The 27643-nt window shown below is 41.0% G+C and overlaps 1 protein-coding gene across 6 annotated transcripts in view; it reads right to left on the reverse strand.

The window, feature by feature from the left end:
- LOC307038646 (pleckstrin homology domain-containing family A member 7-like) overlaps window positions 1-27643 on the reverse strand; it is a 168434-nt gene that overhangs the window by 26795 nt on the left and 113996 nt on the right. For all 6 annotated transcript variants that reach the window (XM_079680210.1, XM_079680208.1, XM_079680209.1 and 3 more), the window contains 6 exons: window positions 23571-23675; window positions 20607-20679; window positions 17302-17402; window positions 5649-5830; window positions 1938-2462; window positions 943-1504 (listed from right to left, as the gene is read on the reverse strand). In XM_079680210.1, coding sequence (XP_079536336.1) covers window positions 943-1504; window positions 1938-2462; window positions 5649-5830; window positions 17302-17402; window positions 20607-20679; window positions 23571-23675 — 1548 coding nt within the window. The remainder of the gene's footprint in view (window positions 1-942; window positions 1505-1937; window positions 2463-5648; window positions 5831-17301; window positions 17403-20606; window positions 20680-23570; window positions 23676-27643) is intronic.

Consider the following 27643-nt stretch of genomic DNA (forward strand, 5'->3'; position numbering starts at 1 on the left):
GTCACGATGACTGACACTGTTCTGGATGGGAAACTATTTCATTTGACATTGTGCTCTTGACAAGTGGGGGATATGAAATAAACATTAATGGTTCATTCTCTGGAGGAGCACAAACAGACAGCATCGATTTCTTTCAATCCATGCCTGCTGCAATGCAGTGAAAATAAGCTGCTGTCACGCATACGCCATTATCTAATATGTCTAATCAACATTATCTACACATGCTGCAATTAAAGAACCAATCCTTTATTCAACACAGTAGTTCTTGTATAATTACTTGCTTAAATACTCCGGGGACACTTGAACAATTACCAGTTTGATTGATCGCTGTGGAGAAAGAAATTTGGGTTGATTGAATATTAAGTTGCCTTGAATACGAGTGTGACGCTAGCTTTGCTGCCTGCATGAACGTTGGTTTATTCCCTAGAATTAGAACTGTCAAATTGTTCCTATCAAGTCTTAACTCTGTATTCCTACACTTCACTACGGACATTTAGTAAAACAAAAAATGAAATGTATTGCATTCAGAGAAAGCTTGCCTCTTTTGTTGATTTATTTGTTTTTTCCCCTTTCTTGTCCCTTTGGTATGAAGCATCAAACATCATGAGTGGAAAGTCAAACTGAACCTCTGAGAGTTTTAAAGTTATCTACACAAGATATTGAAGTGACTGTTATTTTGTATATATTGATTGGTATGCTTTTATTTATGTCTTAATGTGTACACATTTTAATACATATTTTTATATATATTTGTCTGTACACACAAACTGAAAGATTGACAATAAAGTTGACTTTGACTTTGATGTTGTTTGCTTCAACATTATTTTTTATGTATGTGATGACGACTTCCATTCTTGCAAGGATTAATAAATACATGTATCCTGATTATTGAAGCTCAAGCCGGTGACAAGTGATATTTTGTTTGCTTTAACATTATTTTACCTTGAGCATCTGAGACTTGCTCCTGCGGGGGGACACAGCGAAGGGGCCGTCCACCACCGACCGTTCCCCCGCCGGTCTGACCGTCACGCGCCCAGCCGGAGTGTGTGGTCTGCGTGTGGGCGACAGGGTTCTGCTGGAGCCAGGTGGAGGTCCAGGTGGAGGGATATCTTCAGCTGTGGGTGGTACCGACACACAGCGGGGGGGCCCTTCAGACCTGGGTGCTTGAGGCACGGTGGATGGAGGTCGGGGGCCGAATGGGTAGTCGGGGGCCGGGGTGTAGAGCGGTGCCGTGGGGCTGCCGTGCCGGTACTGGTGCCTCTGCTGCCACTCGTACAGCTGCCACACGGTGCCGGGCCCCGGGTTGGACCCCATGTTGGGTCCCGGGTCGGGGGCCAGGCGGAAGTGGCTGAGGCGGTCCTGGGCGTACTTGTACTCTCCGAGCCGGGCGGGCGTGGGGCTCTGGCGGGGGGTCTTTGGCAGCGTCTGGTACGTTTCTGTGGTGGTGAACTTGTGCTGGGTCGGTGGTGTGCGACGAGGGAGGGTGTTCTCTCTGGAGGGGGGGCTGAGGAGAGGAGAAGCAAACACCAGAGGTTATTTTTATGTACCAAATTAACAATCCGGACTAAAACCACCTGACTCAGGGTCAGTTTCATCCAACAGGCCATAAGACAGTTAAACACCTGAACTTACGTCTAACTAAATAGGGAAAAAGGAAATGAAGGCGCCAACCAACAGCGAATCCCTGGCTGGGTGGGCGTTACCGTGAGTGACTACCGGTCACATAAAACCCCGGTTGTTACAATCCATGACATACATCTGTTTGCAACTTACATATATCAATATTCCAATTACTTGTATATACTGTAGGCTATTCTGCACTATTTCTATTATATTCTATTTTATTTTATTTACTTCCACTATTATGTGTTTTATTGTGTTGCACAAACAATAAATGAGTTGAAGTTGAATTTTCAAGACATAAGGCGGTGCCCCACCCTTTGTGATCCGCCTTCTGCACTTTGACCCACTGCTCCACCTGCTCCAGAGTGCTCCTCCTGTGCAGCAGCCTGTGAGAGTCAGCCGGCGCCCGCTGGTACGTCCCCGCTGCGATCCCATTGGGCTCCAGGATGGGGCTGGGCGTGGACACCAGGCCGTTCCTGGTGCAAACGCTGGAGGGCAGGGTGGAGGCGGCTCGAGACGGGGCCCGGGACGGCACCCTGGAGACAGGCGCTGAGGCCGAGACGTGGTCCAGCTGTGGGAGGGCGGAGGGCGCGGGGTTGGAGGGGAGGGAGGTGTGCGTGTCCATCTCCACGGCGGTGCTTCCTATGGGGTGCTCCAGCGTGGTGGAGGCAGGAGAGTACTTGTGGAGGCTGCAGCGCTCCTCTGAGGCCCGGTGGATGGGCTCCAGCAGAACCTCGTGGACCACGGGTCTGTCAGGGTCCTGATGGAGGGTCACGTGGTTCGTCTGCGGGACGGCCTGCTGCTGCAACATGTCAAACGTCTCCAGCTTATCAGACGTTCTGTGGAGAGAAGTGGGGATATAAAGGCCTGGGTGAATGTTAGCCCATAACAGGACGTGTGATACTTTGTTTTGTCTTTATAGGATATGTTATAGATATATTATATGTTTCTGTCCCTTTAGTAGGTCTAAAGTATTCTACTTTATAATGTATATTTTATAACGCGTATTCTCAGATACTCTAAAACGTCATGTGATCGTTGTTTTGTCTTTGTAGGATATGTGATAGATATAGATATTGTATATGTTTCTGTCCCTTTAGTAGATAGATCATTTATTAATGATTATTTGCACATTGTAAAAAGTTCCACATTCCAGTCAATAGTAATCATATTGTTATACTTTGTTTGAAAACATGGGGTGAACAAGTGGTTTAAAAACGAAGCTGTCTCTAGAGAGAATTCTACTGTATTCTGTATATCTTAAAGTGGGTATTCTCAGATACTAGTCTGAATATATGTATTTTCTAATGGGAAAATACATATATTTGCTATATGTTTATTTTCTTCTATTTGTATAATTATGTATGATGTTGCTGTGACAACACAATTTCCCAACTAGGGATAAATAAAGTCTATCTATGTTTTTTGTACGTGTAACACGTTTCTGTAACACAATGTCTCAGAAATACGTTGTGAGTTTTTATTTTTTATTGGAAAACCAAACACATTTGTTTGTTAATGGTGTTTTGTATTTGCACATTAACCAAACAGTGTTAGTGAGTCGTAGTTCATTAAAGAAAGTTGTGTTGTTTGTTAAGTTTTGGAAGGTAATTTGCTCCATACATAACTAAACCTCAAACCTCTCAAAGTGTTCTTTCACTGGATAAGAACCAATTCTGTTTTATTGGATCCCTTCCCTGATACTCTATGGACGTCTTGTTCCACCGTTTCAGAGTTTGAGTCTTTTATCTCCTGTGCTGAACTCAATGACTGTCACATAAAAGGGAAACTTTAAGGGCAGGGTTTAATTCACCAGACAGATCACTTTAAAGCAGGGAATTTGACAAGTGAAGCCTTGGAACCATAGCTAAAGTTTAAAATCAATTATTAAACCCCCTGTGACGGAAAGCTAGAGAAACAGCCAGGTCTCTCAAATTCAATGACCTACACAGTATTTTAGAAAATTAATTCAACAGCGGCTGGCTTGCTCCCTTGTCAGAAAAGTGAAGGTATTTAGTATAAAAGAGCCCTATAATGACTCATTCGATTGTGTTAAATGAGCCATCCTAGGCCCTGTCCTTCAGTTGAAAAATAGCGTGTTGCTTCCAGTGTATGAATAATTGATTAAAAATGTATTTGCACATTGTAAAAAGTAGCCAAACTCTTGAAAAACAAGTGTGAAATCCCAGTCAATAGTAATCATACTGTTATAATTGGTTCAATAGGAAAACATGGGGTGAAAAAGTGGTTTAAAAACTCCCAAAGTGAAGCGGTCTCTAGTTAGGTTTTCCTTTCTGTCATTCATTCACAACGACTTTAGTCTTGTGGGATTTCCCCTCCTAAAAAAACAAAAAACTGAGCGGTACAAGACGAGGCTGCCAGAGAATGATGGGACGTATTTGAACTGAGCAGCCTGCCCCATAAACACATAAATAATACATAGAGAGAGCGGCTGCCTGCTCAAAAAACAGCATTTCACAACATCAGAAGATACTCTTTGAAAGTGAGCAAACATGTTTGCTTACTTGCTACCCCTTTCCCTCAACCTATCCTAAGGGAGTGCATGTACGATAGTTTAGCTGCTATTGGCTTAGACTGTCGGGGACACCTTGATTCTTCCTTCTCTCTGTCTGTACCTGTGTACTCTCATGTTTCCGAATAACCCAGCTTCCCCCAAATTTCTTTTTCGTGTCTATCTACACCGGGTTCCTGAGTCGAGGCTGAACCTGTTGCTGCGGTCCTGTGTCCTGGATCCTGAGTCCTGGATCCTGAGTCCTGGATCCTCAGTCCTGGATCCTGAGTCCTGGACTTCGAGTCGTGGCTGAACCTGTCTCTGCGGTCCTGCCTGACTCTCATCATACTACTTCCTTGAGGGCTCCCACAAGATTGTTGACATCCTTGTGGATTCATCTTCTTATTATACACACATGCATTTCCAAACATTTGGTCTACCTATGTTGTAAATGTATTATCTCTTCGATTTACACACGGCATCTATTGCACGTCTGTCCGTACTGGGAGAGGGATCCCTCCTCTGTTGCTCTCCCTGAGGTTTCTCCCATGTTCCCCTTTAAACTGTGGGGTTTCTCTGGAAGTGTTTCCTTGTACGATGTGAGGGTCTAAGGACAGAGGGTGTCGTATTGTCATACTGATATTCTGTACAAACTGTGAAGTCCACTGAGACAAATGTAACATTTGTGATATTGGGCTATATAAATAAACATTGATTGATTGACATGTACAAATAAAAAAATAGCAAGTCTCTCTTTGAGGTATGCATTTATAGGATATACTGTAGCTATTGGATAAAGTATATTAAAGGGGACCTATTATGCACATGTTCAGGTTCATATTGGTATGTTGTGCCTCTAGTCTACTGTGACATGTTTCCATGGCTTTATTGTTCAAAATGGGAGACTCGCTCTGGGGGGAACATTCAGATTTTAGCCTTTGCAGACCATCTACATGCACACAAACTTATATAACACACTACAGGAAAGGGAACACCGCAAAAAACTAAGTAGGGCCCCTTTAAGATACAAAGTATGTGTGTGATTTGTAATTGTTTTTGTTATTTTGTGTATCCATTTGTTTCAGGTAGGCCTGTTGAGTAGTTATTTCAACTATTACCCCAATTAGGGATAGGGCATAAATACATTTTATATCTCAATAAACAATCATTTATATTGATATTTTAAGTAACCTAAAGGAATACAAACACTGGCAACAAACACAAGGGGGAGCTCATGGTGCAAGGTGGAGGAACCCATGTTTGGACAGGAGGAACAAACACAAATATCTAGAGCTGGAAAACAGTTGTTATTATTGAAGAGTTAAGTGTGAAGTGGCTGAATGTACTCATAGAGCCTGAATTTACCGACTGGTAAAGCATAGGATATGTGTGAGAAGTGCACAGGGTGTGTGTGTGTGTGAGTGTGTGTGTGTGTGTGTGTGCGTGTGCGTGTGCGTGTGTGTGTGTGTGTGTGTGTGTGTGTGTGTGTGTGTGTGTGTGTGTGTGTGTGTACCTGATGAGTGTGTTGCTGCTGTTCTGCATCAGCGTGGCCTGGTTCATGGCCCTCAGCCAGGTGTTCAAGTCCTCCTGGGTGTCAGCGCTGAAGTAATACGTCCGCATCCCCGTGTGTTCCGCCTGCGAGCCAATCACAGAGCTCTGCATGTAAATGTACGAGCGCATACCAGTGTGGCTAGCCTATAGGGAGAGAGGAGAGGCAGGGTGAGTGTCAGGGTCACAGAAATCAGCTGTGGATAAAGAGACAGGTGAGATGTCATGCTGTCCAACCAGAGAAACAACATCAAGGGCCACATGAGCATCGACCGATACATAGAGGCAATGACGGAAACCACACGATAGAAATACAGAGACAAAAAGTGCCAGCCATTTACGACCAACAAAGCCACGACGTTTGCTCAATGAGAGGAAAGATACTCTGGTACGATGGAGAATGTGAGGGTCAGAAAAAATAAGTCTGTTCACAAACCTGTGTTTCCCGCTGCTATAATAGTTTAGACTCAACACAAGTAAAAAAGGTCAAATGAAAGTAAACCTTGTCATGAATATATGTCATAAAGAAAGGTATACGTTACAGAAGTATGGTATGAAAAGTAGCTCTGAATAGACGCAGTGTGAAATGTGACAAGACACCATGACAGGGTAATTTGACTGTGATTTAAGTGCTGAGCTCAAGACAGGCATATTCATAAACGTAAGATTGATGTGTCTTTGTATGCACATTAAAAAAGGGCTATTAGTGCTACATCTAATACACTGTTGTTGGTGTGGACGTAATGAAAGATTGATATGTGTGATGTTGCAGAATCATTTAAAAGCAGAGCAAACACTGGTGAGGCACACACTAAATAATAGTATAGGTTAAATAATATAGAGTGTAGTCTGTGAGCCTGTAGGGTGTCAATTACTGAAACTTACTGACTGATTTTAACTGTATATTATCAATTTTTTTAATAAAATGGATTCTATTTGAAACTTTCACTAAAGCCCAGTGTGATCCCAACATTCATTTAGTTTCTTAATTTGAGGTGGGGGGAGTGTGTGGGAGAGAAACTTTGGGATTTAGCCTTTGCAGACCATTTACATGCACACAAACCAATATAACACACTACAGGAAAGAGAAAGCCCCCAAAAGCACGATAGGGCCTCTTAAGCACACTTTCCTACATCTACCAGTGCCTTTCTCTGCATCCCAGAGAACAAATAAGAAGCATTAAAGCGATTATTCCGTTTGTGTAGGTGGAGAGAGCAGTAATTCTAGTTTGACAGCTGGAGGAAAAATGAGAGAATCAACATGCTTCTAGCTGCCTTTTAATCTACTGAGCCTGCATCAGTAGGGCCGCCGGTATCTGAGCTTCTCCTACTATGGATTCCTGCGCTTAAGTTCCCGGAGTCCTTGAGAAGCTCACACATACCTCATTCACACCAACGCAACTCCGGTTCAAGCTCCGTGCTAGAGCTTTTCAGGTTCAGAACCGGTTCTTCGGTTTAGCTCCGGCTCTTTTCACACCGCCCAGAGTACGACTGGTATTGCGTCATGACGTAACCGTTTGCGTGTCTGCTTCATAAAGCCAAACCGCGCGGATGAAATCAGTTGCATTCATTTCTTATGGCTCTATCTGCAGCTTTTCCGGAGTCATTTCTGTGGTTTAGACTATATTCTTATAAAAAAGTGTATTCGTGTCAATAAAGTTTTTTTTAAAACACAACTGCCTCCGAGGTCAGTCTTATTTCTTAAGGTGGACTGAACAATAAGTGTGGAGTAACGTTGTGTCTTTCATTTAAATGAACTGTAACCTTCACCCAGGTGGTATGTAACAGCTGTTCTCAAATGAACACGTGAAGTAAAGTTGAATATTTATAGTTTTATAGATTTATAATGAGTTATAATGAGAGGTGATCAACGTGAATGCTCAGGTTCCACCTTAACAAGCAGACACGTTGCTTCACCATGAGTAGAAACCTTTATACAGTCTATGGCAGAAACTCTTGTTAAGTTGCTCCATCGTTGTGTACAAACTGGATAAAACGCGGGCTTGTTGTTGTTGTTCAGGAGTTGATCCCGCCCCTGCCCCCGCCTCGACGTAAGCGTGACGTATGCGGTGCTTTTGCTCTGGCCGGACAATTTTTTGGTGCTTGAAACAAACCGGATTCCGGAGCTAAGAGGCTGCTCCGCTGCGGTGTGAACAGGAAAACCCGGTGCTTTTCAAGCTCCAGCTCTGAACCGACCCTGAAACATTGTTGGTGTGAATGAGGTAACAGATTCCTTCACTGTTTGATCATTCACACAGACAGAAAATCTTCTTGCGACTGAACTGTTTTTTTAGCTGTGTTAAGAATATCTGAAAAGGATGCCACTGATATGATAATTGCCCCGCTATCCTGAGGGATAAGAAACCAACCATCAGACAACAGAAATGTCTTCAAGGAACATTACATCTCCAACAGCTGTTTAATTATTAGTGCCTAAGTGTTTTCTACCCTTGATGAAGATGTCCTTGCTGTGAAAGTGGGGTTATTAGAGACCCTTTGAAAGTGAGTTGCACACCGCTGAGCACAGATCTTTAATGTCCTACTTTTCCCTTTCCTTCCTTCCTTTCTTTTGGATCTGAACACAAATTAGGGAACCCACTCAACAACAGATGCATGCAAATGAAAAGTAATTAAACGCCAAATCTTCCCTGCCCTAATTCATTCCCTGAATAATGAATGCAGCCTGATAAGAGTGTAAGGATGCTGCAGTGGGATCTACATCACAGCAGTAACTCCACTGTGATTCCTCTATTCGGTTTACATTGTGATAAAAGTAAATGTAATTCAGCTTCATGTCTGCATCGCGATGACAACAAAACACTACAGTTCAATGTACACACTGAACAAGTTAATGAATTATGCAAACAAAGACTGTAATTCCCTGCTGTTCTATCTCTGTTTCTATAAACCCCAGCACACAAACGCTGACATGTACACAAACAAACATAACTGCATCGCCTCCAGCTCCTCCAGCAGCTTGATAAGTCGCCTGCCCTCTGAAAGCACCGCCGTCTGGCTGCTGAAACAAGCTCATTTCAGTGGCTGTGCACTAATTAAATGACTTCAACTCTCATTTCCTTATTCACTATGTTTGAATATCTACTTGAGGCTAAACCTAGTGCATACTTAAAGATCTTAGATTTGATTGCAACGTCCTATCAACTTGTGTACTTGCTCTTGTTGATACTTATGTGGATGAATATGTATACATGCACTCAATAACCTAAACTGACATTAGACATTTCCTAACAGAGGTCTTTATCGATTAAGGTTATGCTAATGAGTTGATTGATGTCAACATTTGACATTTAACACTAGAACCGCCAACGGGTCAATTTTACCCGCAGCTGTTTTTTGATTGTATGTAACTTTTTTACAATAAAATATTAAAGTCTCCCAGTCTGTGATTTTTCCTGAAAGTGTGTTATGTAGCACCCTCTGTTGTTAAAAATGGTCAATATGAAGTCAGATTGAAAAAATCGGCCAACAAAATGCCATTTATACCTATATCAGCCAGCGCGTAATATTTAGCTCATAGAAAATGCAGCGTAAACATGACGTGTTGCTATAGCAACGCCTTTTGTCTACTGCGGTTCCTTATAGATAGAGAGATAGATAGATAGATAGATAGATAGAGAGAGAGAGATAGATAGTTATAGATAGAGAGAGAGAGATAGACAGATAGATAGTTATATATAGATAGATAGATATTTATAGATGGATAGAGAGATTTGTACCTAAACAAAACACAAATCTAACACCAAGCGTTTAAATCAGCACTGGTAGCGATATGTTATACTTCATGCTATCTGCACAAACTATATCATATGAAAAGCTGAGAGTCCACAGATTCTATTGGTATGAGTTTCATCCCTGTGCGATCACAACTCACTGTTCTGTATGATAAATAAAAAGAACAGTGTACCTTGAAAATCGATAGCGGGTACATTTGACCCGTTGGCGGTTCTAGTGTTAATGCCATTAAAGAGGACACATTATGCTAATGTTGAGGTTCATATGTATTTTGTGTCTCTACTGTGACTTTAATGTTCAGAAAGCTCTTTAAATTCTCATACTGCCTGTGCTGCAGCACCTCTTTTCACCCTCTGTCTGAAACCAATAGAAGCTAGAGTGTAACATAGTGATGTCATTATGTTACTGAACTAAGAAAGGAGTCAAATGGAGGCGTTCAGGGACACCCCCAACAGCCTTATAGTTCCTCTTTAAATGACTGCAATTCCACAAAGATTGTTAACATTATTTTCCCTGACGAGCAAATTAATTGAACATGAAATGTACTGGCTGAGCAGAAACTTGGATCATGATGAACGTTCACTGTTGTTTCCAATCACAATCCAGGGCTATGCTCGTTTGCAGTCAACCAAACACTAGAGCAGCTGATCACAATGTCAGAACAAACAGTACATTGTGACTGCTGTGAAAGCAATAATCAAACAGTAAAATATTATATAACTTAATTAAAGCTGGAATGTGGGACCTTCAAATGTGAATTAGTGCAAGCCCTTTCCAAATGAGTCCACACAATGCAGTGTTGTGGTATTGAGTGTTTGTGGTGACTTTCCCACGGTGTGGCACCAGAAGTGATGCGTTATTATTACGTCACTCCACAAACATTAATGTGGCAGGAAGGGTGGGGGGGGGGGGGGGGGGGGGACTCTAAATCTTATGTACAAACAACAATGCTGTAAAACTACTGTAAGCTTTACAATATATATAATATATATTTCACATATACCTAATCGTTTTTATAACTTTTAGTCCCCATGGAATGTTGTTATTGTAGAGTCAAGTTGTTATATACACAAATAGTTGTAAACTTATTGTATATTGTCTCAAAGTTGGTTAACAAACAATAGAAAGGGTGGGGGACCATAGGGAAGGAGCATCAGCTAGGAAACGGCTTAATCCTATACCTTACATAATATTCAAACTAAACTTCAAATACTGTCACACTGCCAACAAACGAGTGCTCTCCATCTGTTGTCATACAGTGAGTGTCTCTGCTGCCTAAGCACTTGATCAGTATTTGAATTAGTGACCCTTTACCCCTGAAAGCTTTCAAACCAGTTAAAAGCAGCAGGATTGTTGTTTGGTTAAAATGAAATTCTCCAGACTCTTTGACCCACAACACGGCCCAGAGGAAAACACCAGCTGTGGACCAATCACAGTTCGCCTGTCACAGTCAGGGAGTGAGGATGTTCTAACATGACAGGAAACAGGCAGGGAAACTTGTTAGCAAACACTCATCTTAAAAGCCAATGGTAGAGGTCTCCAAAAACACCCCAAACATCTTGATGAAAGGAATGACAGCATCCCCAGGAAGCAGCTGTCACAACAGACCTGCTCACTCACATCAACACTGACAGAGATCTTAAATCTGCGATGGGACGGCTTCATGATGAGAGACAGAGACTGCTGGGACTGTCAGATGTTGAGGCATGTGCAGAGAGGCATGTGCTGTGAACACACACATTCTCACACTCCTTTAGACACTTATATAATAGTATGTTTTATATAGACCTATGTTTATATTTTAGTGTTACACTGTATTCTAACCGTATTTTTGCATTGTGAATTCTATAGATACTCTATAAATATTTATCTTTCTACTGTTGATATGTAAAAAAAATGTGGGGTTATTTACATTTTATTATATTTTCAACTCATGTCTACGGAAGATAAATAGGGCCACGTATTTTATTCAGAGAAAAAGTAATTATTCTGAAAACAAGTCAATATTCTGAAAAAAAAGTAAAAATTCAAAAAAGTTGTCAATATTTTGAAAACAAGTAAATGTTATGAAAAAAAGATAAATTCTGAAAAAAAATGAAAAAACTGAAAAAAAGTAAAAATTCTGAAAAAAAGTCAAATTCTGAAAAAAAGTAAAAATTCTGAAAACAAGTCAAATTCTGAAAACAAGTCAAATTCTGAAAAAAAGTAAAAATGCTGAAAACAAGTCAAATTCTGAAAAAAAGTAAAAATGCTGAAAAAAATTAATATTCTGAAAAAAAGTAAAAATTCTGAAAAAAAATAATATTCTGAAAAAAAAGTAAAAATTCTGAAAAATTGTCAATATTTTGAAAAAAGTCAATGTTATGAAAAGAAGACGGGGTTCTAAAAAAGTCGGAATTCTGAAAAAAAGCCGAAAAGACACCCTTGTGCAGATCTCAAAAACGTTTCTGTGATCATCAAAAAAATGGATTAGATCATTATCCAAATCACAGTAAACATAATATTTGATAAAGAAAATAATACGTGAAAATATCCTCATTAAGTTTTGTGGAGCTGCAGAGAAGCTGCCTACAAACGGTATTCTACAGACTGAATAAAAAATCCTTGTTTGGTAAAATAATCCCACTAATAGCACATTTTCTAACGATAATGTGAATAATGTTCCAAAAAGGATCATCCCCTCTACTATTGCAAATCATATCGCAGCTGCAATGTCAGTTAAAGTAATCGGATATTGGTTATTATTTAAAACCAAAATCGACTAAATATTGCATTAAATTCACACCCACACGACCTCCGCCACAACATACACACATTTAAAAGCCCTGTCGATTCAATCCCCAGCATCGGTTTGTCCCTATTTCAGTTACATCCTAACACACAGACACATTCAATAGTAACCCGATCCTACACACAACAGCAGCGGTTTAAAATAACACTGAGACCTCTCTTTATCAGGAATGCTGAGTGGGTCATTCAGCTCTGAGTGCACGACCGATACTCCCACACACTGAATTCATGCTCAGCCAAGCCGCTTTCTCTTTGTGTGTGTGTGGGAGTATTAAGGGTGTTCCACATTATTAGTGTTGCCGACTATATTGTTCCACGGTGCTTTGTGTGAAAATATGAAATGAAAACTCCCTCTCGCTCTGCCCTCTATTTCACCGCAAACCAGCTGTCATGACTTCCTTCCTCTCCTCCTATCGCTTACTCTCTTTATTCTCCCTTTATTCTTCAGCCCTTAATCACTTTCCTTTCTGTGCTGCCTTTTTCTATAAACTGACAAATATCACTCATTGCTCTTAGAAGGGCTTACAAAAGTGTTGGCTCTTTGCCCGCGGACAGCCCCAGACAAACACTCACATACACTCTTTGTCGGGGCGCTATTTAGAGAGTCATTGTGCTCATGAAGATAAGCCTCAGCAGCCTGAGCGCCACAAAGCTCCTGATAAGGTAACCTTCTCTAAACTGTAGAAATGTAAAGAGAAAAACATCCAAATGGAGGCAGCAACTGCATGTGGGTGTCTGGTAGGGCTGCTCAATTAAATCGTATTTTAATTGCAATTACGATTTTGGCTTGCAACGATTATAAAAACAACATAATCGAAATAAAACGATTATTCTTTTTTTTTAATTATTATTATGTTAAAAAAAAATATTATCTTTTTAATTATTTTTTTTCCAATTGAATCATACTTAAAGTTCAGGATAATCAACTTTTTTTTTTCAATACATTTTTGAAAGTAAATGGATAATCGTTTTTAATAATCGGGATATCAATTATTCACCCGAATAATCGAGATTATGATTTTTGCCATAATCGAGCAGCCCTAGTGTCTGGGTTCTAAATCATGAAAAACATTCAGAGTTTGAATCCTGTATAAAGTATAACAGCTTTATCTACGTCAAAGTTCCCTGAAGCTGCAGCGACTTCGGAAAAGTCAATGTCAGTTGAAGATCTACTCCAGTACATTACTGTTTCACTATTCATTAGTGGGAGAGTAGATCGAGGTGAAGTTCAAAATAGCAACGTTTTCCCCCACACTGTCAGAAAACTGCATGCTGGTATGGTGGATGTGATGGAGGAGGCAGTGAGAGCACAAAGATGAACGATAAGCCCCACACCAGATAAGCCAAAAGATTCATATTGCGATGATGGGGTGGTGAGAGAATGAGGGGAAGAAGACACTGGGGGGATTAAGACAAAACACTAAAAGAAAACACAACCAGCCAAAGGGACATGTTGCCCTCAAAAAACATGCATCAAAAACCAACAGAGGAATATACACAGCCGCTGTATATTCTGTCGTGTTTGGACCCAAAAAAGCCACACCACCAACAACAGGGATATTAACGAGGGAGGGCACGACAGAGAGGGGAGAATACCTATTTATGGGATGGCTGTCACTGGGCGACGCGACACACTCACAAGGAGAGAGGGACGTCCCAGTCGGAGCAGCCAACCAATGGGAACAAGAAGAGGACTCAGTGAATAAGGGGAGGAGGGGTGGGGGGGGTCGTTGAAGCTTAAAGGTCAATTTGGTAGTCGATGTGTGCAGCGTTCACACACCGTCATAAAATACCCACTCCATCACTGTTTGGGGTCCTGCTGAGGTGGGTTACAGACCTGGTTTAGCAGCATTCACTTGAGGAGTTTGTTTGATGACTTGGTGGCGTTTATGATGTTATCACTCAAGTAGAATGGGTTACTTTCCTGTGGTTGGCTTTGGTTCAGCTCCATTTCATATTATTTGAGACATTAAGGATTGAATCAACACCAGGATGTTTAATTGCCCTCTCTGATTGGTAGTTGTATGCCTGTTGTTACCGCTAAAAGCACCCAACATTACCTATAGTTACTTTGGTGTTGTCAAAAGGTGTAATTTCCCTTTGTACTGACCATACGCTGGAGTAAACTTCTACATCACTGCTGCACTGTGAGAAGTCAAACCAGTGGAGGTCAGACAAAACAAAAACATTTACGCTGCTCTTATAACAGTAAGGAAAGAATAACATTGAGATACATTCCAATCTGCAACAGCCGTCATTTGCAGTTTCCAGGCCATGAATATTGCTCAATGCATATTTTTCATTTTTGCTATTCTTTATAATTTCAGCTCAATGAGAACATTTGAATTGTTTTAATTCATCCTCTTAATTTCCTGTCAATGCCTTAAGGCTTAAGATGTCTCAAAACCTCATATTGTAGAAAATATAATGATGCTAATTGAGAACTAATTTGTTACCTCTGTGACATAGCTTCTTTTTTTCAAAGTTGCTCATGTGAAAGACAAGCAATTTCACCATTTAATGACATTTAATGAACTGTGAAAATCATCATTTCCTTCTTCCAATCGTGGAGAAACTGTGAACAATATTTTTGACTTCTACCAGGAAGTATACAAAGTCTACAATCCAGGTTATAATATTCTTCCTACTGCCCAATGGGATTGTAGCATACACCAGTTGGTTGCCTACTATTGGTTTTACTTCAGCCTTAAGTCAAGAGTAGATATCCGGATTCAGTACACAACTTTAATATGGTACAAATGAGGGTAGAAATCATCTTATGGCACTGTGAGGTCCACCAGGATAATCTCCTTGTCTTGGGGTTCACAACAAAACCACCTGATGTTGAGAGAGATCGGAGACATCTGGAAAATGCAGCTTCTCTCCAGTGTAATTCTTTCTCTGCTAAGACCTTGACATTTGCTTGAACTTTAGGACGTACCTAGATAGGTCTCACTTGCTGCTTTATCTAACTCTAAAGCCAATCTAATCCACTATCAGCTTAAACCTGCAAGGCAGTGTCATGGTGCCATCTATACCATTCTGGTTTGAGAGCTTTTTATCCCCTTTGCTTCCCCAAAGCATGTTGGTGAGGGAAGAGTGTAACAGAGTAGGAATGAGATGCAGAAAGCTCATAAACTCTAAAACTCTTATCATGTTACTTTGTTTTTGAGTAGCTCCCAATAAGTGCAATAACAGCGGGCTTGGTTTAACTGGATCGCCCTGACTCCTCCTTTAGGTTCCTCACTTCCTCCTGGTCCTGGATAATGGTGAACCTGCCCCGTGTTTGAAGCCTTCGCCCTGCTTAAAACGCATCGAGCCAAGGCCTTCCAGAGCAGTGAATACCGTTGATGTCGCACGGCTTCAGAGAGCTCGTTGCCTTGTTTATGGCTGAATTTCCGGCCTGATCCTGTACTAACTCCAGCTTGGCACACATATTGACTCTTGAAGTCTCTGAATGTTCCTACAGCTCTACAATTTGCCACCTTAAGTTATTCTTCCCACGATGATAAAAGGGATTTCTAGCTTGGGTTCATATCTGATTATGTCTGTTTGATTTCTGTCTCTAAGTGCATTGAAAGACACCTACCTTGTCCTCTCTACAGTGAGTATATTGAGTATGATGTTTACATATTGTAATACTCAAGCACTAGGTCAACATACTTATCCAAAGACCTTTAAGCAGAGGGTTGTGGATCTGTGTGTTGCTGAAGGACAGCTCATAAAACATGGCCGCCGCTGCTGTAAAACCTGACCTTTTGGACAAAGGGCTTTTCTTTAACAACACGGCAAACATGCCCTTCATTTAATATACAATATTTAAAGTCAATGTTAACTCACTGATGACAAATGACTTTGTCTGTTGGACCTATAAAACCATGTGCATATTTACATACACATTGAATCCGTGAGTAAAGAGGAAGCCTGTTTGTGATGTAAACACTCAGTAGGTGTTGTGCATTACGCCTCTTAACTTCCCACATGTGGGGAAGGACTCAAACAGACTTGAGCCTCGGGCTACGGAGAAGCTTCATTCCAGACGAGCTTTCCGTCTCAATAAAGCCACTGACAGACATTTGGCGGTAATAGACTTCAACACAACAGGTGCTGAGTGCTGCTCAAAGCTGAGGGGCGGCTGGTAGGCAGCGTTATGTCGGAAGAGATTTATCTATTTAACGAGCATTCCAAAAATCATTAGAGAGGTTTTCCTAATTTTAGGCAGGGCTGTAAAAGCAATGATATAAAAATCTATTTTACAGCAATTGTACATGCTTGTTTACGGCTTACAACCTCAATTACATGCAGTCATAGCTGTGAGACACTTTTCTAATAGGCTTCAACAAAAACATGTGTTCAATGGCACACCATGAAATATTTGTTAAAAAAAAGGGAATAGTTGCGTGCCTATAAACCTGCTGGTCCACACACAGTGAATCAACAGGTGTTATGGGAGCATTAAGTTGTAAAGAGGAAGTAGGTTTTCTATTGGAAGGTAACATCTAATATTACTAATAATTATCCACATCAAGAGCGCTTTAAATAGCACTAGTGATACAGTTTTAGCATATGTGCCAAGAGTGCAAACAAAAACGTAGTATTTAAAATGTTTCCAAAGTCCTTTGAAGTTGGACTTAATTGATGCTTCATGTTCCATAACGTAAACAGTACAATGCCACTTTGAAGTGTGCAGCTAGCCTCGCATGCTTTGCATTGTTTCCATGTGTAGAAGAATCCTGTTAGTGTTTCGATCACTTTGGATACACATGCTGTGGGTGACATAAGATTTTACAGCAACTGTCTGATTGTGAGTTTAAAAGAAACAGTTCTAATTTAATTTTTTCATTTTAAGATTACAGGTTTTGTTGATCGAATGATTTCTCCTGACTTAATGAAAATCAATCTTCGTTGCATTTCTTCTACATAGGGAATCGTTCCTTGACTGTTTTTGTTTTACACCCACAAGCGGAAACATAGGTGGCTACACACACTGCAAACGAAAAAATAACAACGCCAGAGAAAGAGATTTAAAGATGTTAGTCAGCACGAACAACTCTGTAGGAAAAAGACTGGCGTACCTTGAAGGCATACTTGCGGCTGATGTGGTCCTCAGCTCCCACGGGTGAAATGACATAGCTGGGCAGAGGAATACTGCCGAGCACCGACTCCTCTCTGCTGTCTGGAGAGAGAGAGAGGGGGAGAGAGAGAGGGAGGGAGGGAGTAACGGGGGAGAAAGAGGGAGAAGATATCCAGGGTGAGGAAGGTGAGACAAGGAGCGAGAGAGATATGGAGGAAAGGAAAGAGCAAGAGATTAAATATCAGTCATCACCTACTAATTTCATCGCTGCCTGCCATCAGTATCATAACACTCTCATAAACACACCCGCATGCCGTCATTCAAACCGCCGTGTGGTGCCAAAACAGTGAATGACCACAAGTGTTAAAGCAGGTCTGCTCCAACTGGCAGCCGGCCGCCATTCCTCTGCTCCATCCGATTCACATGCTGAGATCATTGTCAACACACACACACACACACACACACACACACACACACACACACATATACTTGTCCTTCTGTATTTGTAAGGACTCACATTGTTATAATGCAGTCCTCAACCTTTCACCTTAACCTTTCCCTCAAGAAAAGACTACTAAAAATGTCCTGCCCTTCCAAAACATCCTTACTTTAATGGTCTTAAACTCAAAAAGGACCTTACAAACACACACACACACACACACACACACACACACACACACACACACACACACACACACACACACACACACACACACACACACACACACACACACACACACACACACACACACACACACACACACACACACACACACACACACACACACACACACACACACACACACACACAAATGTCATATGGCAATTATTTCACGCGTATATGAATAAATATCTGCTTTTATTTGTTTTCTGAACATCTTGACAGGACGCTAGAATGCGATGTGTGTGTACGCAATGCTTAGCAGGTCATACAAAATGTAGTAAGAGGATGAAAATATGTGCGCGTGTGTGTGTGTGTGTGTTTGGCTGAGAGGTGATAAGGCAGCTCTGTGGATTAAAGGGGCAATTGTTTAAAAATAATTCAAGGGCCTTTGGAGGAGACATTCCCTAATGGTGGTTGACAGGGTGAGGTCTTTTTATCTGCTCTGCATAGACTGTCTCTCACACACACAAACATACACACACAAAGATACACACAAACATACATTCAGCAGACCACACTGTGCTGTGACAAGTGAAGCTAGATAACAAACAGAATGCGTCACTTTTTGTCCCCTGTTCAAGTTGTTTCCTTATAGAAGTTGAGTGTGAAGATAGAGGTTTCTGTATACTGTACTGTGCTGTCAAATTGTGTTTTACAAATGATATACAAAGTCCCCCAAGACAGACAGCCCTACTTAAAAAGTGTTGACCAATGACATATTTTGTTCAGAGCTTCAACAGAAACGTTCGTTATTAGTGGTTAATCTGCACATTAAATGTAGTGTTTTGTATTTAAAATAATGAAACGACCCATTTTAGTATCCAAATTCTTGTTTTACAGTCCGAAATCCAGATAAAACTGTTATAAAAACTTGGGAAGAGGATTATTTATTTACATTTGAGAGGCTTAAATCCAATCATTTGTGCCTTTATAACTTGAATAATAAGTCAAACTATAACATTGAAATGGTCAACTCATTTTCTGTCCATCGATCCCATCAATTGAAGTTTTAATTGTATACATCAAGTTAAATGTTCTTTCTGCCACGCATCCTGAAATGAATTATTCTTAATGTTTTTCTTTGTCCATATTTATTTGTCTTTAAAAAAAGTATTTCTCGGTTTTAAAATGTCCCCACACGCTACTACAAATCCCACATTTCCCTAAAATAATCTATCAAGGACATGACCTCAACAGCCCTGACAGGAGCGTTGGCTGTTTGTGTAAAAATAAACGTTTATGTAGAGAGCAGAAACCTTTGAACTGAGGGAGAAGGGAACGACACAGGATTGATTTGATCCTCTGAGGCATGAATAAGGAGGAGCGTCCCCTGGTTCTGTTGAGAGACTTTAGAGGAAACAGAAAGGCGTGGAGCAACAGATAAAGACTGCTGTTGATGGAGTGTGTGATGGAGAGTGTGTCCGTTTCTCTGCATGTGTTTGAGCTGCAGCACGCTGAGAGATCAGTTTAAAGCCAGCACAGATTCAGTCTCTGGCGCTTTTGTCAGCAGCAGTTCACTTCAAATCCAGTACCATCAAAATGCAATTCAAGCGTTTGAACTCTGTCCAAACGCTTTTTTGTTGAAAGCTGTCAGATTTACTGTATATCTTATTCTTCAAAGACTCTTATTTTTTCACTGGTCTGTATTTTCACATTTTTCCATTTGAAAGATGAGAACATATATCAATATATCTATGTCTAATGTTCGATAAAATAACCTTTTAAAAGAAGATGTTTTTCTAAGACACTACATTTGTTTAGCTAAGTCTTAAAGGTGGGGTAGGTAAGTTTGAGAAACCGGCTCGAGATACACTTGTTGTTATATTCCATGGAATGCTCTTAACATCCCGATAGCAATTAATATCTGAAGTGGTGTGACAAAAAATCCATAAAAAAATGTCATCTGTGGAAGCAGTGGCGCTGTAAAAAGCACGACCAATCATCTGAGCCGGCCCGGCTAAAGTAACTGGATGGCCTACCTGCCTGTCAGCCTTCCATCTGTGCACAAACTTATCTCGTGCGCTCATTGGTCATGTGCACGTTCGTGTGTGTTGGAGGAGGGGCTCTGTAAGGAAGTGGCAGATTTTTTCCGGCTGTGTATTTTCAAATTCTAGCGCTCGAGCTGGTTTCTCTAAAATTACCTACCCCACCTTTAAATAGATAATATAACACCAGTGAGACACCGGCAGAATACAATATAACACTGTCTTAATTTAAAGAGGACTTATTTTTGCTAATTAGTATGTAGTGTCTCTACTGGGACATGTCTCCATGCTCTAATGTTCAAAAGGTTATTTATTTTGCTCATACTGCCTGTGCTGCAGCACCTCTGTTCACCCTCTGTCTGAAACCAGAGCCCAGTCTGCTCTGATTGGTTAGCTGGCCGGCTCTGTTGTGATTGGTCAACCGCTTAGAGATGTCCCGCCCCTTAGCCTATCCCGTACGATGTGTTGGAGCGCTAGCCAATAGAAACCTGAGTGTTACATTTCAAGTAGATTTTTGTTATTTCATCCTTTCCTATGATCTTTGAAGAGTGTAAAAAAAACCCAAGGAGGCAGGGTGTTGGAACAAACTGTTACTTCAACCATTTTCTCCAGGGTCCAAGCGACATTACACCGAAAAACCTCCTTAAAAATATTTACCTTTGTAATAGAACAGACAGAAATCAGCCAAGACGAACCACTTCCTCTTCCAGAGACGCATCCCAGAGCTGTCCTGCAGAGAGAGAAAAGGGAATAAAGAGTGTGAGTTATTAATGAATGAATAATGAGATAAAGTGGACGAGATAACAAGAAAGAGTAGACAGACATCTTAAATACAGAGAGGGGTTTAATGAGAAGGGAGAGTTAGAGACAGAGAAGAGTAGTGAGGGACAGAGGACACATAAGGAGTAATGAAAGGAAAAGTGAGGTGGATATGAGCGAGGTGAAGAGAGGGATCATTTGTCCTCGTTGTGCGGCTCGCTGGGTCTGACACGGCTACTTTACTGCCTGCTTTGTCTTTCATGTTGCCTCGCCCGGATGAAAATGCTTCTGTTTGAAGAGGAGAGCAGATCCAGAAGGGAGGAAATGTACACACACACATGCTGTCTGTCTGTCTGTCTGTCTGTCTGTCTGTCTGTCTGTCTGTCTGTCTGTCTGTCTGTCTGTCTGTCTGTCTGTCTGTCTGTCTGTCTCTGTGTGTGTGTGTGTGTGTGTGTGTGTGTGTGTGTGTGTGTGTGTGTCTGTGTGTGTGTCTGTGTGTGTGTGTGTGTGTGTGTGTGTGTGTGTGTGTGTGTGTGTGTGTGTGTGTGTGTGTCTGTGTGTCTGTGTGTCTGTCTGTGTCTGTCTGTCTGTGTCTGTCTGTCTGTCTGTCTGTCTGTCTGTCTGTGTCTGTCTGTGTCTGTCTGTCTGTCTGTCTGTCTGTCTGTCTGTCTGTCTGTCTGTCTGTCTGTCTGTCTGTCTGTCTGTCTGTCTGCCTGTCTGTCTGCCTGTCTCTGTGTGTCTGTGTGTGTGTGTGTGTCTGTGTCTGTCTGTCTGTCTGTCTGTCTGTCTGCCTGCCTGTCTGCGTGTCTGTGTGTGTGTGTGTGTGTCTGTGTGTGTGTGTGTCTGTGTGTCTGTGTGTCTGTCTGTCTGTCTGCCTGTCTGCCTGTCTGCCTGTGTCTGTCTGTCTGTCTGTCTGTCTGTCTGTCTGTCTGTCTGTCTGTCTGTCTGTCTGTCTGTCTGTCTGTCTGTCTGTCTGTCTGTCTGTCTGTCTGTCTGTCTGCGTGTCTGTGTGTGTGTGTGTCTGTGTGTGTGTGTGTGTGTGTGTCTGTGTGTCTGTGTGTGTGTGTGTCTGCCTGTCTGTCTGTCTGTCTGCCTGTGTCTGTCTGTCTGTCTGTCTGTCTGTCTGTCTGTCTGTCTGTCTGTCTGTCTGTCTGTCTGTCTGTCTGTCTGTGATAACAGGCGTTATGCAAGAAGAGATACAAGAGAAAATCAGCTTCTTTTTTTTGTTCGTACACATGATTTGTTCTTATTTTGTTAGTACCCATTGATTTATGGGATTCACTTAAGTTTTGTTATATTTGATCTAATTTTAGCTGAGGACAACATGTAGTTCTGGATAAGAGCACTCTTACCAAAATGAGAAAAACACATTATGGTTCCGCAGTCCACAAATTGTTCATCCAACGCAAGAAAAATAAATATATATATAAAAGTTTTCAATTTGAATAATGTTCAAAACTGCATCAATACCATATATTTTTATTTAAATTATATGTTTTAATGTAATAAAAATGATTGGATTATAACATTGGTGGGCTACAGAATACTAATAGTTTATTGATCCTATTTAGTGCAATAAAAAGTGGGTCTTGTATAAACCAAACTTTAGCTTCTGTGTAACTTCCAGAGTGTTTTGTATTCTCCTGTAACATTAGTACTGCGCTTACTACGAGTTTAGAGGGCGTTAACTATCTAAAAATAAACAACCAGCCACATGTCTCAAACTGATAATTAAAGAGGCTCATGTTGAGGTCCATATCAATATTTAGTGTCTCTACTGTGACATGTCTCCATGCTTTAATGTTCAAAAAGCTCTTTATTTGTATCATACTCCCTGTGAACCCCCTCTGGAGGGAAAAATGGGATTTTAGCCTTTGCAGATCATTTACATGCATAAAGAACTACTGTATATAACATGTATAAAACCCCTTTAAGAGAAAAAGTTGCTGCCTGAGGGGCATGCCAATAAATGCATATATTTATGTGGATGTGCGTGTGTTCCTGACAGCATGTAAAAGTGTTTTTTAATTAAAGTATAATTGCGCTGCACATACTGTGTGTGTGTGTGTGTGTGTGTGTGTGTGTGTGTGTGTGTGTGTGTGTGTGTGTGTGTGTGTGTGTGTGTGTGTGTGTGTGTGTGTGTGTGTGTGTGTGTGTGTGTGTGTGTGTGTGTTCATTAAAGTATAATGTCTTCACAGTGACATCACTCACTGTGTGTCTTGTACTGAAGCCAAATGTTTTCCAGTGGGACGATGCCAACGACAGATATTTTAAGTAACTCCAAATACTCAGAGTGTGTAGTAATAGCCTGTCTGTGATCAACAGCAGGCGCTCTGTACTGCCAACGTAAAATACATAAATCAAGAACATATTAAAGTAGGCCACTGGAGGAAGATTTAAGGAGCTGGAACTCATCCATATCGTGTTTTAAAGAGACACGGGCAACTCAACACCAAATGAACTCATAAACCGCAACTATTTGGTCAATTAACCATTTAGAGTCATTGTTCACTCATTCCTTCAAATGTGAAAATGTATCTGTTGTATGTCACTGTAAACTAAAGGTCTTGGACAAAAATCAACATTTAAAGATGTTACCCAGGGCTTTCGGGAGAGGAGACAGGGATCTTTCTCTGTCTTTTGCAATTATAAAGTGTTATAATCAATTTATTTATTTATTTGTAGATATAAAAACGGTTGTGCAATATCACAAAAACACCAATCTACCTTTAAAAATGTTGTCTGTTTGTGTGTATGCAAGAATGTTTCCGTGTGTGTGTGTGTGTGTGTGTGTGTGTGTGTGTGTGTGTGTGTGTGTGTGTGTGTGTGTGTGTGTGTGTGTGTGTGTGTGTGTGTCCTGACCTGTTTGTAGAGCCATCCTCGGACCACCACGGGGACGTTGGGATTTCTTTTGATGGCCTGCTCTCTCTTCCCAAAGCTGTGCACCCTGCCACTGGACCGGGAGCCCTGAAACACAACAACAGGTGGAGAGGCTTTCATAAGATGTGAGAAAAAAAGAAAGAAAGAAAGTCCTCAGCCATGGCTGCTATCATCGCACAATTTCATCTAATAATAATTTTGCTTCTTATCAATCAGCTCTGTGTTTGTATCCTGCTAGCGTGTCAATTATTCAGCTAACTAAACATTACATTGAACACATCTAATTGCTAAGTGGCATAGCTGTGTGGCTCGTTACCATTCGTTTTTTCAGAGCTTGGTTGATTAAACATTTAACAAGAAAAATGTATTCTCTCGGTAGCAGAACTATCATTAAATAATACTGGGACCAAAACATAAGACATTCGTTTGTCTTTTTGTAAAGAAATGACATACACGTGAGGAGGTACAGGTAGGTAAAGGTTAACAATATATAAATGTTGAAAAAGTCAGATTAATTTAAGAGGATATGTGGATAATTAGCGCTGCAGTAAATTACATTTGGGAACAGTCCGTCTGAGCCTCACCTGCACCTCATTCAGTCGGACTAAGCCCTCACTGAATGGACCCTCACACACGCACACTATCATTATCTTTTCTCTCTCCTACCTTTTTTCTGCCCCAGTTGTTACTTAATTATAGCCATTATTTGAGTACAGACAATTTTCCACTGCCAGCAATGGCTGCCTTGACGTTTGCCAGACATTGACAAAGTCTGGTCATCAGGTAGGAGGTTAGAAGAGGTGGAATTGTGACTCACAGTTCAATGGTTTGAGTGCCACACAGCCAGACACCTGCCTCAGAGTCTGGGCAGTTTACCCGAACGACTACAATCAAAAAGAGTGAGGCGATAACTCCAAATTATTTTAGAGTACCGAGCAGCGACCAGTTATGAAGGTCTTAGTGCGTTCGTTGAAAGCTCGGCATTGGAGAGGCAACTTGTTCTGGATAAATAAAGTCAAGAGTTGAGACGGAAAAAGGGGAAACAGTTTGTCCTCAAAAATAGCGAGTAAATGTTGTGTCCTTTAGATTCAGCTCATCTAAAGGAGATATGTTGTCACTGCAGAATTAAAGCTTATGGTGTTTTAAATCAGTATACTCAAGGTTGTTATCCAATGGCAGGACTAGTTCTAGAAGAAATATATAAAGTACATAAAAAGGACATTTTATTAGCATTTTTATGTTCATATCTGTATTTTCTGCCTCTACTGTGACATGTTTACATGCTCAAAAAGCTCTTAATTATTCTCATACTGCCTGTGCTGCAGCACCTCTTTTCACCCTCTGTCTGAAACCAGACTTGGGGATTTTAGCTTTTGACAACCATTTACATGCACACAAACCTACATGACACACTACAGGACAGGGGAAACTCCAAACAGCATAATAAGGCTGAGTTTATTACTAACATAAGTTTAGGTTTAAAAAGTGTCTACCCAACACATACTGTAGTTGTCAAGATATTGATCCACCGCTTAAAAGTAATTGTACCATAGTCCCATAATGAGCTGAACTATTGTTACAATTACTTTTAAGGGGTTTTGCATATTTGTTAAATACCGTTTGAGCACAAAAACACCTATCTTGTGCCGAGCAAACATTGGGTGAGAGCCGGGCTGGATTTGAGTACTTGGTTGGCTCCGAGCAAAAACGCCAATTAGGCCCCAGTTTTCCAAGTCTGTGAATTGTGTAAAACTTGTGGATGTGTAAAGCACATTTCAATTTAATGAACTCACCACATTAGCGAAATATAAACTGAAATAATGATGCCATATAAAAGAAAAATAAGGATTTGACTCTTATGGACTAGGAAACGCACAGCAATAACAGAAGGCTCAGCAGAACATTTGTCTTCCCAATCAGCATGAATAATAGTGAGAGATAAATATGTTAGATAACCTGCCCAGCTGAGGGGTTTAAACAGTGTGAGGCGTTTACTGTTCCAGCACACTGAGCTATAATTCTGCCACTTAAATAAATGTACAACATGTGAGGCACCGACATCAAATCATCTTTCTGTATGCACATTAAAGACATTTATATTGCCACTCAGAAAACCATGACATTCCTGTGCATTGTTATTGTGTTTGTGTGTACAGCCAGGAAACACAATATTCATGAAATCTCATTACACCATCCTTTATCACACACACACACACACACACACACACACACACACACACACACACACACACACACACACACACACACACACACACACACACACACACACACACACACACACACACACACACACACACACACACACACACACACACACACACACACACACACACACACACACACACACAGCTTTTATAATTTGAGATGTGGTGTGACGGCTGCAGAGTGTGTGTATGGACTGGCAGCAGCACTGGGAGTCATGCACAGCTGGGAGACAGAAAACCCACTCAATAATTAGAGGGTGGGCCAAGCATGATGAGAAGACGCAGAGAGACTCCCATTCTGTCACATTGTAGTCCCTTATGTGTACATATACACAATATCAATGCACGTTTACTGCGTTTGTCTCAGCCTCTGTGTATATATGTGTGTGTGTGTGTGTGGGTGTGTGTGTGTGTGTGTGTGTGTGTGTGTGTGTGTGTGTGTGTGTGTGTGTGTGGGTGTGTGTGTGTGTGTATGTATGTGTGTGTGCATGTGTGTCTGCGAATATGTGTGTGTGCGATGCGGTGGTCTATTTTTAGGCTGAAGGTAATTTTGTGGAAAAGGCTGTGGTCCCTGCTGTAGCACTCTGTCTTGTAAGTGAGAGACTCGGGGTGCAGAGCAGCTATTTGTTACGTTAATGAAACAAGATCTGACAACCTAAAAGCCTGCAGAGACCACTCTGAGACCTCCAGGCTGCCGGTTCAAATCCCCAGCCAGACAACAATTACCTACGAGGCTGAGGTAATTAAAGACGGGACTTCCTCTCACTTAAAAAATCAAGCTAATGTATTTACACTGGACACCTCATCCCAATCTGTCCAAATCGATCAGATTACTGCTAATTAAATGATTTGCAGAACTGGTACAACTGAAATATTTGTATAGAGAATACACTGGATATAGTCAGTGAACTGATCGGAGGCTAAATGAAAAATACATTTATCTTAATGCCTAATTACCAAATAGCCGTTGAAAACTTTCAGTCTGGTCCAAAGTGGGGGAATGACCAGTTTCCTGACATTTCCAGCCCTCGAGCCGAGCCGCTGATGAGGCTAACACAACGTATTTAAAGGTTGGGGTCAGGAACACAGAGTAATATCCCTCAAGCAATGGATTTTAAAATGTGAGCTGCTCTGAACAAGAAGTCTCCTGCTGTTCTGCACCGGCTTTCCATTTGTCACCGTGTTTAACTGTTTGAAACTAAAGCTTGTGTGCTCAGCAAACCAAACCCAGAAGAAGAAGTAAATGGCTTCAAATAAGGCCTTTTTGTCGAACTGAATGACATTTCTAGGAGGGAGAAAGTCCACCTTAATTTCCCAAACCATGCTTACAAATGATGTCTTTAGAGGATATTATGTTCTGTAATCTATGCTGGTGTATGGTTTTTACATATCAAATAAAATTCCCTCGGGCCAATAAAAGTTTTATTCAATAATGAAAGGAGTTCCTCTCATGTTTCTTTAATTAAAGTTATTTCATTTATATAATAACTTGAATCACTATTAAGCGACAAACCAATCATTTAGCATAACACTGTCTTACTTAACATATTATTTCCTGGTTTTCAAGGCCCTTTATGTTAACTAGAGGAGAGAGCTACTTAAAAAAAACTAAAGCAGGGAACTAACGAGCCACCTATAGCTTCTTAAATTCATAACTGCACCAAGAGGTCCTCCTAAATGACTCTGACTTTTATAAATCCCAAAGGAGTTGTGCAGACATCATGAAAACAGAAACACAAGTGCTCAAAGGAGAGTTGTGACACATAACTCGGGGGAGAAACGGGATGATATCTGTCTCAGCGCTGCCTCTGATGTTGTGTCAGAGGCGGG

The sequence above is a fragment of the Notothenia rossii genome, assembly GCF_949606895.1.
Source record: "Notothenia rossii genome assembly, chromosome: 5".
NCBI lineage: Eukaryota > Metazoa > Chordata > Actinopteri > Perciformes > Nototheniidae > Notothenia > Notothenia rossii.